The sequence below is a fragment of the Mastomys coucha genome, unplaced genomic scaffold (genome assembly GCF_008632895.1).
Source record: "Mastomys coucha isolate ucsf_1 unplaced genomic scaffold, UCSF_Mcou_1 pScaffold14, whole genome shotgun sequence".
In the NCBI taxonomy this organism is placed as follows: Eukaryota; Metazoa; Chordata; class Mammalia; order Rodentia; family Muridae; genus Mastomys; species Mastomys coucha.
The window spans coordinates 49,296,578-49,310,859 of NW_022196896.1; the positions used below are offsets into that span (position 1 = coordinate 49,296,578).

General features: G+C 38.3%; 1 protein-coding gene across 1 annotated transcript in view; it reads right to left on the minus strand.

Moving 5' to 3' along the window:
- Positions 1 to 14,282, minus strand: part of Pkhd1 (PKHD1 ciliary IPT domain containing fibrocystin/polyductin) — a 480,627-nt gene that overhangs the window by 250,342 nt on the left and 216,003 nt on the right. Inside the window, exons 44-45 of the mRNA XM_031366970.1 lie at positions 4,044 to 4,156; positions 1,757 to 1,862 (exon numbers count right to left, since the gene is read on the minus strand). Coding sequence (XP_031222830.1) covers positions 1,757 to 1,862; positions 4,044 to 4,156 — 219 coding nt within the window. The remainder of the gene's footprint in view (positions 1 to 1,756; positions 1,863 to 4,043; positions 4,157 to 14,282) is intronic.

Below are 14,282 nucleotides of genomic sequence, written 5' to 3' on the forward strand. Positions count from 1 at the left end.
TTTGTTTCTTTGTTTTTTGGAGGGGAAACTGGGAATGGAGAAATTTACATGTAAATAAAGAAAAAAATCCATAATTCAGTATGTCTACAGATTCCTTGTGTGTGGATTCTACATGTGCATATATATTTATGAGAACTTGAGCTAGCACCGCTACAGAGGGATGAAGGAGTAACAAAGCTTAGGTGGGGAAAGCATCCCAGGCCTGTGGGATGCTCTTACTATTCATCTTCCTCTTATATTAACAAGGTGATCTTGAGCAAGGTGATCATTAACTTCCCTAGGCTTGAGGTTCACCATCTTTAAAATGAGGACCAACAGCTGAGCTAGTGATCACCCTTGATCATTAGATTACATCATATCTGCATTCATACTTGAATTGAAAGTGTTCTAAGGAGGTACTAATGCATGAATTTCCTAATGTGCCTGCTGGTAAACAGATGGTAAACTAACACTTCTTTAAAGACGGATCTATTAGTATAAAACAGGTAAGACCTGAACTGACTTGAAGACAACTACAACCTAGTTACCGGGACCCACAAACACTTCATTGGCAAACATAGTCACAAATAGTAACACCAAGCCCTAGCTACCAAATCTTTGGTTTTAAGTTATAAACTAGCAAAGTATACCTATTTGAAAATGAGTACAATGTTCATTTTTATTATAATAAGAGAAACTGTATTTATGAAACTTGATGGAAATAATGTTTTTAAACTGTTACTAAATACAGAAATTGAATAGAGTTTGGTTCAAATCAATAATTCTTATCTATGGGACTTAAGAAAATATTCCTCAGTACATAATTTTTTTAAAAAAACTAAATTAAACAAAATATCAAATACAATTAGTTTTGCTAGCTATCCTAATCATGAACTTTAGGCTTTCATCATTCAAAATTGTCTTCCTTTTACTGAGAACTTGAATGAATGTTTAGCTGTGATTTTTTTTTTATTTTGTTCTAGTCTCTAAATTTTCTACATATTACCTCATCTGTACATTCTAGACTGCAGATTTACAGATAGCAGAGATTTAATGAGTGCAAGTTTCTTTTTGTAGTATTGGTGACCCTAGGTAATTTTAGTTGTTCCTAACAAAGAGCACACAGGCAAAGTTCCCTTTTAAAAACCCATTGTGATGATAAAAGCTAAATGAGCAAACATGGATCTAGTTTTTTGCTTTTGAGAAAAAAACAGAAAATCAAATGCATTGATTAAAGTGACATCTAGAACTAAAATTGAATTCCGTTGGGGAGCCATGATTTTCTTAAGACTGAGGCATTCACTATTCAGGCTATTATACTACCTAGTACATATTTGTGTCTGTACAATGCAGTTGGTTGTGTTCCTAATCTAAGTATATGGATTCTGACAAGTCCTTGACTTTCTGATTCTTCATTTATAGGTCATAAGTAGGAACAGGAAGGGAAGTTCCTGGATGAGCTTCTATACTTGACACCTCTTGACAGTATATGTCCCTAAAACCATGTTCTCTATTAGGACTGTTGGAGGAAATGACCTCTGGTGTAGGATTTATTCATTCAACACCACACACACACACACACACACACACACACACACACACACCCCTACCTATGATACCTAGGATGCCATTGACACTAATTGTGATAACATTACAGTGTTCTCTTCCTTTTCAAACTGATAACCTTTGGCTAGAGTGATGGATCAATCCACCTCTAGAAACCAAAAACATATGTTATCGTCTATGTATTATATGCATCCTAAAATAAAAAGCATACCTGGGCACCACCAGCACTTGCCCAAACCATGAAGTTTTGGAACAGAATGAAGCCAGTGTCATTATTCCAAGGTGGTTGAAATTTAGGATATACAAGGAGACCATATCTAGAAATCAAAGCCAAGAATAAAAGTAAATTATTCAACTTTTTCCCCATTGGAATTAAAGGGGGCTTATGCATTTTTAAAAACTGACACATAGTCATGGAACATCTTTACAGATATATGTGTGACATTTCAATGTATAACCACATTATGTGATGTTCAAATCAGGATATACGTATTTATCTTCTCAAATATTTAGAATTATATTCTCAAATATAACAATTATAGTAAGAATATATAATATCCTCTCCAGTTTTAGGTCTGTTTTCCAGTTGAAAGCAGGGTTATTGAGGAGGGGGATTGTCTTGAGTTGTTTGAATGTCTTCTATAGACTATACTCATATATCTTGTCAGATACCCTCTGTTTTGGGAAGTTGAGACAAGTCTCTTACTACTCAGCACAAGACAGAGTTCCTGCCCCAAGACTGATCTCTTCACTCACTTCCTGGTCTGTGTCTACAAGCCTCCCATGGGATCACCACTGCATCTGCTACCAACCCCTTGGAAATTCAATTTATATTTTCACTGAATTTTCTTTAGCTACAGATGGTATACTATTTCTCTGGCTTCTGAAGTGACTCCCTTCTCCTCTATATCCCATTTAATAAGTGTAATCAACATGTTTAATATAACTCACAATAGGTAGACAAAAAATGCATTCTTGGTGTCCATCAATAGACAAATAAGTGGAAAAGATGTCATATATACTTATGATTAAATATAATTTAGCCTTAAAAATGATAAAACCCTGCTTCTTGTGGTAATGTTTATAAATTCATAAGATATTGTACTGAGTGATATTAACCAGAGCCAAGAAAAAAACTACCTATATCAGAAATCTAATAGATCTAAATTTCAGGAGCAGGTAGTATAAGGTGATAGTATAAGGACTGTCTGGAAGGCAACTGGGTCAAGTAAGTACAAAACAATAAAGTTTTGAATGTGTAAGATGAATAGGTTCTATAAATACATTGTGTGGCATAATACCTATAATTAAGCAATATTGCATTGATTGTACCAGCTTGCAATCCCACCAACAATGAAGGAGTGTTCCTCTTTCTCCACAACCCCACCAGTATCTGTTGTTACCTGAGATTTTGATCTTAGCCATTCTGACTGGTATGAGGTAGAATCTCAGGGTTGTTTTGATTTGCATTTCCCTGATAACTAAGGATGTTGAACATTTCTTTAGAAGCTTCTCAGCCATTCAAGTTTCCACAGTTGGGAATTCTTTGTTCAACTCTGTACCTCATTTTTAATAGGGTTATTTAATTGTCTGGAGTCTAATTTCTTGAGTTCTTTGTATGTATTGGATATTAGCCCACTATGGAATGTAGGATTGGTAAAGATCTTTTCCCAATCTGAAACTCAAGTAGAAGGAAGACCAAAGTATGGGTGCTTCAATCCTTCTTAGAAGGAGTAACAAAATACTTATGGAAGGAAATATGGAGACAAAATGTAGAGCAGAAACTGAATTGAAAGTCCATCCAGAGTCTGCCCCACCTGGGGCTCCATCCCATATACAGTCACCAAACGCAGACACTACTGTGGATGCTGAGACATGCATGCTGACAGGAGCCTGATGTAGCTGTCTCCTCAGAGGCTCTGCCAGAATCTGACATAAACAGAGGCAGATGCTCACAGCCAACGATTGAACTGATCACATGGTCCCCAATGGAGGAGTTAGAGAAAGGACTGAAGGAGCTGAAGGAGTTTGCAACCCCACAGAAAGAACAACAATATCAACCAACCAGAGCTCTCAGGATCTAAACCACCAACCAAGGAGTACACATGGAGGGACCCATGGCTCCAGTCGTATATGTAGCAGAGGATGGTCTTGGGCATCAGTGGGAGAAGGCGGCCTTGGCCCCGTGAAGGCTGGATGCCCCAGTGTAGGGGAATGTATGATGGTTGGTATAGTGTAGGGTGATGAATCTTGGTATAAATTGTAGAATTGGCTTCATGGGTATATACTTATCTCCAAGCTTATCAAGTTTTATATGTTAGGTATACAAAACAATTTCACGGCAAGAACACTCCAATAGCATGGCTATAAACAATATATTGTAGCTTTGCCAAGACTCAGACAAATTCCAAGAATCATGCACCCTTTGTGCATAAAAGCTGTAATTGCTAAATCATAAACATTGCATGCAAAATGTAAATAAGTTTTTCCAGCATTACCTTGTACAAGAATGAGCAGTATTCCAATTGAATGAGAGAAGCGGAGCTTGTAATGTTTGGCTGGTCACAAGGTGGAAAACATATCCATAGCCAGCTGCACACACTCTGTTGCCCTACAGAATTTAAGGGGGTTTGAAAAATAGTTATATTATACATGCTAAGGTTGCTATTTAAGGAAGGAATTTTATTAGGCCTTTCTATTTTATTATTCTATCCTTTCATGTATGGTGGAGTCAGTTGTTCCAGATCCCAGGACAGGATCACCCCCTTCTACCACTTCCCGAACTCCAGACAACTTGGCTGCACTAGAAATTGCCCATCTCAATAACTACCAACCCTTTAAATCCTTCTTGAAAATTCCATGGTGAGAAGGTGCCCTCATTAGTTTTATGTCAACAAATTAGAGTCATTTTGAAATAGGAACGCTCAGTTCAGAAAATGCCACCACAAGATCTGCCTGTAGGCAAGTCAGTAGTGCATTTTCTTGGTTAATGATTGATGTGGGTGAGCCCAGTTTCCATGGGGTGGTACCTCTCCTGGAAGGTGCTCCTAGATGGTTTAAGAAAACAGGCTGAGAAAGCTATGAGAAGCAAATCAGTAAGCAGCATTCTTCCATGGCCTCTGTTTCAGTTGCTTCCTCTAGGTTCCTACCCTGCTCATATTCCTGCCCTGAATTTCCTCAGCTATGGACTACTGTCTAGAAGTGTAAGCTGAAATAGACCCTTTTTATCCCCAAGTGCACTTTGGTCAGGGTGTTCAAGAGAAACCCTAACTAAGACAGAAGGTTTCCTGTGACACCTCATCAGATGTGAGAGTCATCTGGGTAGTCCTTTTGGTACATACCATGAGACACAGTTGCTTTCCAAGGTAAGAGCCAAGGCTGCAGTCTCCTCCCTTGGTTATCCTTAGTTCTGAGACATGTTGGCTAAGTTCAATTACAAGCTAAATCTCTTCAATACACTTTGGTTCTTTTCAAATTACTAAATTACCTCAATATGTCTTCATAGGGTACACTAAATAATTTAATATTTTTATGTGTTTTTTATGAAATCTAGCTTCTCCATGGATTGCTATCCCAATTGAATTAGAAATTCAATTCTGATCAAACAGAAGTATAATTAAGTTATTTAAAAAAAAAAAAAAAACCTCTATGAAGTATTTACAAGATTTTCATTGCTGTGTAATACACACTAAGACAGAGTTAAAAATAATGATTTCCGGAAGGTCTAATCCTGTGTGTATGCATGTGCATGTGTGTGTGCGTGTTTGTGTGGGTATGGGTGTGTTATGTGTCATATGTGTTTGTGTGTGCGTTTATATATGCATGTTCATATATATTTAACTTGGTCTACCAAATATTTGCAAAGACTTTTACTCATTACCAACAACTTAAAATGAGAAGACAATATAAAATTTCAAATTCCACTATGGTGGTTTGAATAAGAATGTCCTCCATAGGCTCATATATTTGAATGTTTGGTTCCCAATAGGTAGACAGTTTTGGAAGGACTTTAAGGTTTCAAAATCTCATGTCTGACCTAGTTTTGCCCCCTCTTTCTGCCTCCTCCTGCAAATCAGGATGTAATCTCTCAGCTACTGCTCTATTGCCCTGCCTGTCTGTCTGTTGCCATGTTTCCTGCTATCATGATCATGAAATAATCCTCTGATGTTATACTGAAGGCCCAATTAAATGCTTTCTGTTATGAGCTGTCTTGGTCATAGTGTCTCTTCACAGCAATAGAACAGTAAACAAAGATAATCCTGGGATCCCTCACTCCTATGTGGCAGAACCAAGGAGTATTTAGAGATGGGGGAAGGGGAGCCTTTCTTCTTGACCCATGGATTTTATTGCCATAGTATACTCACTTCCTGCTTCACTCATTCCTGATAAATTCCTGTTCATTTTTGGACTCTGAATTTGCAATCAAATTCTCACTGCAGAAAGCAAAATAAATGGAATACTGGCTGTTCAGCGGGTGTTTCTTTTGTCCTGTCCTAAATTGTACCTGCATCTTCTCAATTGTATACTGTCACATCCACTACTTGGAAAATAAAATGTGAATTAAAACATACTGTTGGTGAGAATGTAGGGGGGAATCACTACTCTATCACAGCCTGGCACAGACTGGATATTTTCATATGTATGAGGCATACTATAAGGAAAATCTATAAGTAGATTAGTGGTTGTCTAGAGGTAAGAAGACAATGGGAGATGGGGGACCAATGAGGATGAACTTTATGGGGGGATGATGAAAATGTTCTGATTTGCATTGAAGACGGTTCTTCAGCTCTACAAATACAACCAAGCTGTTTTGCTGTATACTTTAACTAAGTTTATCATAATAGGATAAGTTCTATCTTTATAAACCCTTTACTTCTAAGATTTCAGAGCCCTCTTCAGCACCCATGAGGTACTCAACCCATTTCACTGGTAGGTATTCCTTATTTTCTTTAGATTGAATAAGCTTGCTTTATCTCATGGCTTCAAGACACTCTGCAGCAACATTTTTATTGGTGTTTATTATGGCATTAGAGCATAATTTGAGGTCTTATTAAACTTTGAGCCGGGGTGACCCACTGATACCTGACATGTATCAGCATTTTCTATAAAAGGTGGAACTTAAAGATCTTATTCTTTGGTTATGCTTCATGTTCCACAAAACATACATATAAAGCCCATGGCGGGGGGGGGGGGTTGAAGGAATTCTCCTTCCTCAGAGGGCTCCAGTCTGTTGAAATGCCAATCAGGGCCAGACTTTCCATGAGTCTGAAAGGCTGACCACAGGACCTGGTCAGGGAGCTAACACATGCTGACACAATCATCTTGCTGTTTACCTAACTTAATTTGGTATTTATTGTGGGCCCCAGAGCCTCTTTACCCTGGCTGCTTGTAAACAGTCTTTTCCTGGTTTTCCACAGTTACAGAATGTTTTCTTCCCAAGTGAACTTGTTGACCTGTTCTCTCTTCGCTAAATTTCATTATTTGAGATTCCAAATAGTTCTATTTCCTGAGGTCATTTACAATTCTAGTCTCATTTCTCTTACCACATAGCATTCAGAAAATGGCACGTTTGGGTATCTATTTATTGTGGTTTATGAAGTTGAATTGCTGTTCAAGAGGCCACAGGACTTGAGGAACTCTGAGCCTTCTCTAAGGTCTCATTGATTTTTAGGGGATCACAATCTAGAGAATACAGACCAAGGACAATTTTGTGAAATGTATGGAAATATCTGGAAACAGTTTTTATCACACTTCACAGGGCAGAGGAAAGTACCATTAATATTTAAAAGAATGGTATGTAGAAGAAACCTGCAACTATCCACCCCAAAAGACCACAGTTAAGAAAGCCTACTTAATAGGCTCCCAGGTGCTATCAAAGTAATTAACATCGACATCCCACTGTCCTATATGATGGAATTCCATATTTTTTATCCTAAATATGAAACTGCAACTAATTATAATGAGGACTATTTTAGCAGTCTTTCCATGAATGTATTTGTCTTTTTAAAATAATCAACTCTGGCACTAAGCATTCTCAAAGAGAATATTACCTAGTTATTTCAGTCCTAGGATAAAAAATAAAAATAAAATTAAATTTAAAACCACTAATAATAGCCAGAAAGAACCCAGATGTCCCTCAACAGAGGAATGGATAAAGAAAATGTGGTACATCTACACAATGGAGTACAACTCAGCTCTTAAAAACAATGAATTTCTGAAATTCTTAGGCAAATGACTGGATCTGGAGAACATAATCCTGAATAAGGCAACCCAGTCACAAAAGAACACACATGGTATGCACTCTCTGATAAGTGGATATTAACCCAGAAGATCGGAATACACAAAGTATACTCCACAAACCACAAGAAACTCAAGAAAAAGGAAGACTAAAGTGTGGATACTTCGTTCCTTCTTAAAAAGGGAAACAAAATCCCCATGGAAGGAGTTGTAGAGACTATGGAGCAGAGACTGAAGGAAGGACAATCCAGAGACTGCTCCACCTGAGAATCCTTCCCATATTCAATCATCAAATCTAGACATTGTGGATGCCAGCAAGTGCTGGCTGACGGGAGCCTGATATAGCTGTCTTCTGAGAGGCTCTGACAGTACCTGACTAATACAGAAGTAGAGGCTCACAGCCATCCATTGGACTGAGTACAGGGTCCCCAATGAAGGAGCTAAAGAAAAAACCCAAGGAGCTGAAGGGTTTGCAGCCCCTTAGGACGAACAACGATATGAACTAACTAGTACCCTCAGAGCTCCCAGAGACTGAACCGCCAACCAAAGAGTACACATGGTGGGACTCATGGCTCCAGCAGCATATGTATAGCAGAAGATGGCCAAGTTGATCATCAATGGGAGGAGAGGCCCTTGGCCTGGTTAAGGTTCTATGCCTCAGTGTAGGGGAATGCCAGGGCCAGTAAGCAGGAGAGGGTGGGGTGGTGAGCAGGGGGAGGGAAGAGGGAACAGGGGTTTGTTTTTGTTTTATTTTATTTTATTTTAATTTTTTTCTTTTTTTTTGGAGGGGAACCTGGGAAAGGAGATATTATATGACATGTAAATAAAGAAAACATCTAATAAAAAACACTAATAATTCTCAGCCTCAGAAATAATCCTTATCTCTCAGGATGTGAATATAAGTGCTCAATATATCTGTCCAAAACAGTGACACACCATAGTGCTTATTCCCAATTGGGAATATAAAAGGAAATCTTTGTCAGCAAATACCATATGGATGTCCATCTTCCAGGCCACCAAATAACTACCTCTATCACATGTAAGACCATGCCTCTAACCCAAACTATGATCCACAAGTACCTAAGAACTGGGGGGGGGGGGGTCAAACAAGAAAGCTCTAGGGGCAGGGAGAAGGTATGATTAGTATGGTTCTTCCATGCAAGCATGAGGACAGGAGTTTAGATCCCCAGCTTCTATGTAAAAAGATTTACATAGCACCTCATGCTGTTTGTATTCCTAGTGCTTAAAGTAGAGTCAAGAGGTTCATTTGAGTTTGGTGGACAAGGATCAACTGAATAGACGTGCTCCAAAATCAGTGAGGTACACTACGTCGATAAATACCACAGAGGGCCAGGAAGCTGAACCTTCCTTCACCTCTGGAGCACACACTGTAGAAGAAAAAATCCAACTCCTATAAGTTATCTTCTTATTTTTACTTATGGGTCATAGCACATGCATGTGTGCACATATGTTTGCATGTGCACACACACAAATGCACAACACAATAAATAAATTTTAATATTACAAACAAATTAGTTGGCTATCTACTGAAGAAGACATCTGACATCAAGTTTTGGCACACACACACATGCACACACATGCCCACACAAATGTATGTTTACATTAATGTTATTTTAAATGAGGAAAAATTGAAAGCATTTCTTCTACGATTAGGAATGAGACAAGGTGTCAATCTCTCCACTCCTTTCAATATACTACACACACACACATACAGACACACACACACACACACATGCACACACACACTGATCTCTCTTCAGCACCTACCTTTTCTACAAGCACACAAATAATAAGAATACACACCAGAAGTTGACAATGCCACTCTCAGTTTAAGATATATATCAGTTTTATTAACTGTATGCCAGCTCATCACCAAGTCTTCATGAAAAAGAAGTATGTTCTGAAAGTTCAGAAAGATATTTCATACATCCCCTTTCACCACCACTGCCAGCATGTGTTCAGAAAGCATACATTTTGAACAAATGAAAGTGTTTGTTGAATCAACCTGCCTCAGTGCCATTAATATTTATGGAACATGTAAATGAGCACATACAAACACTCACTAAGTACATTTATAGTTGGAAGGGATATTGAATCTTTGGTCCTATGTTAGCCAGTAAGACTCTTTCTTATAAAAGTACATCAGCAGCCACCTTATGTTACCACCCAGCCCTTTCTCTCACTTCCAATTGGTTACTCTACAAAGAAGTTATGAAGAAAGCAAATACTTATGCAAGCAGCCAGAGGCTTGCAGGGAAGGGTTTAAGGCCAGCAGGGAATTTTGTGTGGAAATCAATTTCTTTGTGGAAGTCAATGTGTTATGGACATTCAAAAGCAAGAGAAATCCCAGAGAGAAATTAACTGCCCAAGTAAAGCCAGCTCCTTGAGGTGTTTGCATCTATAGTGACTGGCAGAAAAGGGGGACGGGAGGGTGACTTAACCCTTCAGGCAGCTCTTAAGTATGGATTACCTACTGAATGTGCAAAGCCAGAGGACTGAGGTTGGGTCCTTTAAAACAGAATTCCTTATAAAATTGGTTAACAAACCAGAACAAATTCTCTCAAATCAAATGGATGTCACCATCAGATTCCTTTCCTAATGGACTCTCCTAACTCTGTGCTCATAGGAAGACTCTGACACCTATGTATGTATGGGCCAGTCCGAAGCATGGGGAGGGAATTACCTCCTGCTGCCTGCGTGTAGTCTTTCCAACAGGAGGGAATAGGGAGAATGGGCTCATGAATATTAGGTCAGGTAAAAAGAATGGAAGACAGATTATGAATGCCAGAGCTGTTGAGAGAAGACAGAGGTAGCGTAGACAGCAGAAGCTAGAGTGATGCATGGAGGCATGGCCACCAATGCGCTCTTAGAAATCAAGGTAATGTTTCACATGGGAGTGCAGGAAGACGGCCATGCACCTGTAAACTCCAATAAGATGCTACAAAAGTGCTCCCTGATGAAGTACAGTGTGGACTTGCATTTTCAGAGAAACTGACTTTTATTAGACTTGGCTGCTGCCTGAGTAGGGACAGAGCAGACAAATTGAGGATAGAAAAACTAAAAAAAGGAGGAAAAAAGACAAAGAAATAGAAATTCCTTTGTACTTTGTAGAGTTGAAGGTGAGTGAGTTCCAAAGGTGTCCAACTGGAAATGAAGATGAACTCTCTACACTGTGGCTAAGAATTTGATTGAAGATTCTGGGTTAGTACTAGGGGGCAATGACATAAAAGCACAAACTATTGTCCAAACTTTAAAATGTCTTTCTCAACCACCAAGTCCAGGATTTCAAAGGCAGGCTCATATGTGGAGGAGCGTGTGTGTGTGTGTGTGTGTGTGTGTGTGTGTGTGTGTGTGTGTGTGTTTTGAGACTGAATATCCACATTGGAAAATTAGACTATGTTCTTCAAGTCTCCATGAGGAACTTGTCTCGTTTACTATTATTACATCAATAATATGTTCCTATTTTTATGTTATTCAGTGACCAGAGACAAGTTATTGGAGGAAGCTGGGTAAAAGGAATGAGGGAAGACTCTTGTCTTCTTGTGAGTCTGAAATTATTTCCAAATTAAAATTTTCAAGGATCAGGATATATTTCAGTGAGTTAAGTATTTGCTTTGCAATTATGAGGCCCTACAATCAGATTGCTGGCACACACGTAGAGCACAGCAGTGCATACCTGCAACTCCATTCCCAAGGGTCAGAAACAGACAGACAGGTGCTGAGCTCACTGGCCAGCAGTCAAGCTAAATCAGTTAACTCTGAGTTCAGTGAGAGACTCTGCATCAAAACTCCATGAATAAAATGAGGCAGAGAAAAAAATAGAGGAAGAAAGTAGACGTTGGATTTCTGGAATCCTCATGCATGAGCACACAAATGCACACATATGTGTGCTCTTAGGGGCATGCCCATGCACACATGTGCTCAAGTATGAAAACAGGAACAAACCACAAGCATATAGGACAGCAAAGTTTAAAATAAGAGGGGCAACACTAGTTAATTACTGTAATAAAGGGAGAGATAAGGCTAGAGTACATTCCCCTGAGAGAGAATTCCAGAGACAGTCACACAGTGCGACATGAAAGCCACCATCATGCGACTGACCTTCAGAAGGAAGAAATTATGAAATCACTCTCTCCTGCACAGAAGAACTTTCTATTGCACTGCTTTCACACACACACACACGCACACACACACACACACACACGTGTATATATATATACACACATATGTGTGTATATATATATACATATAAGTATATATATATATACACACATACACATATGTATATATATATATATATATATATATATATATATATACACTATTGCACCTCTTTTCTCTTTGAAATAAAAGCATTTATTTCTAGAATTCATTCTCCAAAGTATTCTGTGTCTCATCCCTCCTCCATACTGGAAATGTTGCAATAAATACAAATCTGCCATTTGCTCAATCACTCAAATGAGCTAGCTTCCTTGGCCCTAAAAACAAGAGAAATTTGTAATGTTTCAACCTTGTAATCTATCCTTGGCTATCATGTATATGATTAAAAGGAAACATTCTAGATAAAAACAATATGAAACACATAAGATGAAATCTATAGCATAGCTGAAACTTTGAGATGAGATGAACTTTATGAAACTGCACATCCACAGGGGAGACCATCAGCATCTATGTGATGCAAGAGATGAAAGGATGAAAGAGTTGGCCACTCATCCACCCTCAAAAGATTAGGGGATCTTATAACCTATTTTCTATTCTGTTTTCATACACACACACACACACACACACACACACACACACACACACACATATATATACATGGATCATCAGAAACCAAACTCAAGACAAGTTGTGTTTAACTTTTTATATACACATATATATGTGTATATGTGCTTAACTTTATATATACACATATATATTTAAATATATACTTGTAAATATATATTTATATATAGATATATTTTATATATAAATACATACATATATTGCAAATGTAATATTTGTATCTAAATAAAAATATACACATATTTTTTAAAAAAATAATCCCACAAAGAAAAAACCGTAATGTATGGAAATAAAAGGCATGCAAAAGAGGAACAAGTATGTGATTTCAGCTTCATTTTTCTGTTGCCAACTAGGTGTGCTTTCTAGATTGATTACCCCTCCAAGAAAATTAAAGTACCTTCTACAAGTTCAAGTGAGGAGTTTTTGCTCAACCAGTATTATTACATCCATGTATTGTACCCGGATGAATATTTTTGCACAACCTCCATGTTAATGGAGAAGCCTTTCACCCAGCTTCTTCTAATATAGGCAATATAGTCTTTGTAACCTTTGCTTTCCAGATGGGTCTCCTGGTACCCTGCATGGAAGATGGGTCAGCTTTTCTATGACCATAAAATATACCACCTACTCAGGGAGGAAAGGTTATTCCAGCCTCACAAAGGATGAGCTGAGAAACTTTTATCAACATGTCTACATGCTTCTATGTAGATGAGATTGTATTACCCAAGAAAGTCTTAAAAACCGCAACTCTCCAGGCCCCAGAGCTGACTTCCTAGCTATGCAACAAACCCAGTAGTGGCCAAAAAGTTAAGCACAACTTGTCTAGAGTTTGGTTTCTGATGATCCATGAAATTCTGCCTCCTTTGTCACTGGCCTATTAGCTAGCCTTATTAGGCACCTAAAATGGTGTGTAAGTGCTGTGCTTCAGAAAGACACAATTAGGAGTGTAAGGAGTCTTGAGCAGAGAACCACAACTTTTATTAGGGGTTATTCAACTGAGGGTAATTAAGAGCAGCTTGTCCTGTGTGCTCCTCAGAAACTGGGCATAAGTGTTGTGACACTGTCGGGCTGTGCATCCACAGATGCTCAGAGCAGCATCCTGGGAAAGGGAGGGTCTGAACTTCTGCTGGAAGTAGACTAAGGGATATAATAACTAATGGGAAGAAAACGAAAAGTCCTCCTGCTATTGTAGTATAACTCCCCACTCTCAAATTTGTGGTTAATCATAAGAAAAAAAAACCCAAGTAACTAAAACTCCATAGCATTAAGTTGCCCTGAATAATGGAATAAAATTAAAATTGTGCTCCTGAAACTTAATGTCTCATATGCCTCCTGACTCGATGTAAGACTCTCTTTTGTTAAAAATACAGGCAGATGAATATGATAGGCTACAGGTGATTTAATAAGTAATCTGCATCAGAACCAAGAGATTCAAAACGAGATACTTCAGTCTGCATTACCAGAAAGGGATCAATGTACAACTCATTAAGATCCCTATAGGAATCATGCTAAGTAGCTTTTATAGGAATCCTGAGAATAACTGTTAAATTGCCCACTTGACACAAAATCATAAAGAAATTTGATACTAATCAAGTATCAAATTGAACAATTGAAATCAAATATCTGATGCTGTGGGAAGCCCTGCTGTGCTCTCGGAGATTCTCAAACCGAAACTACAAGTTGACAGCTAGTCT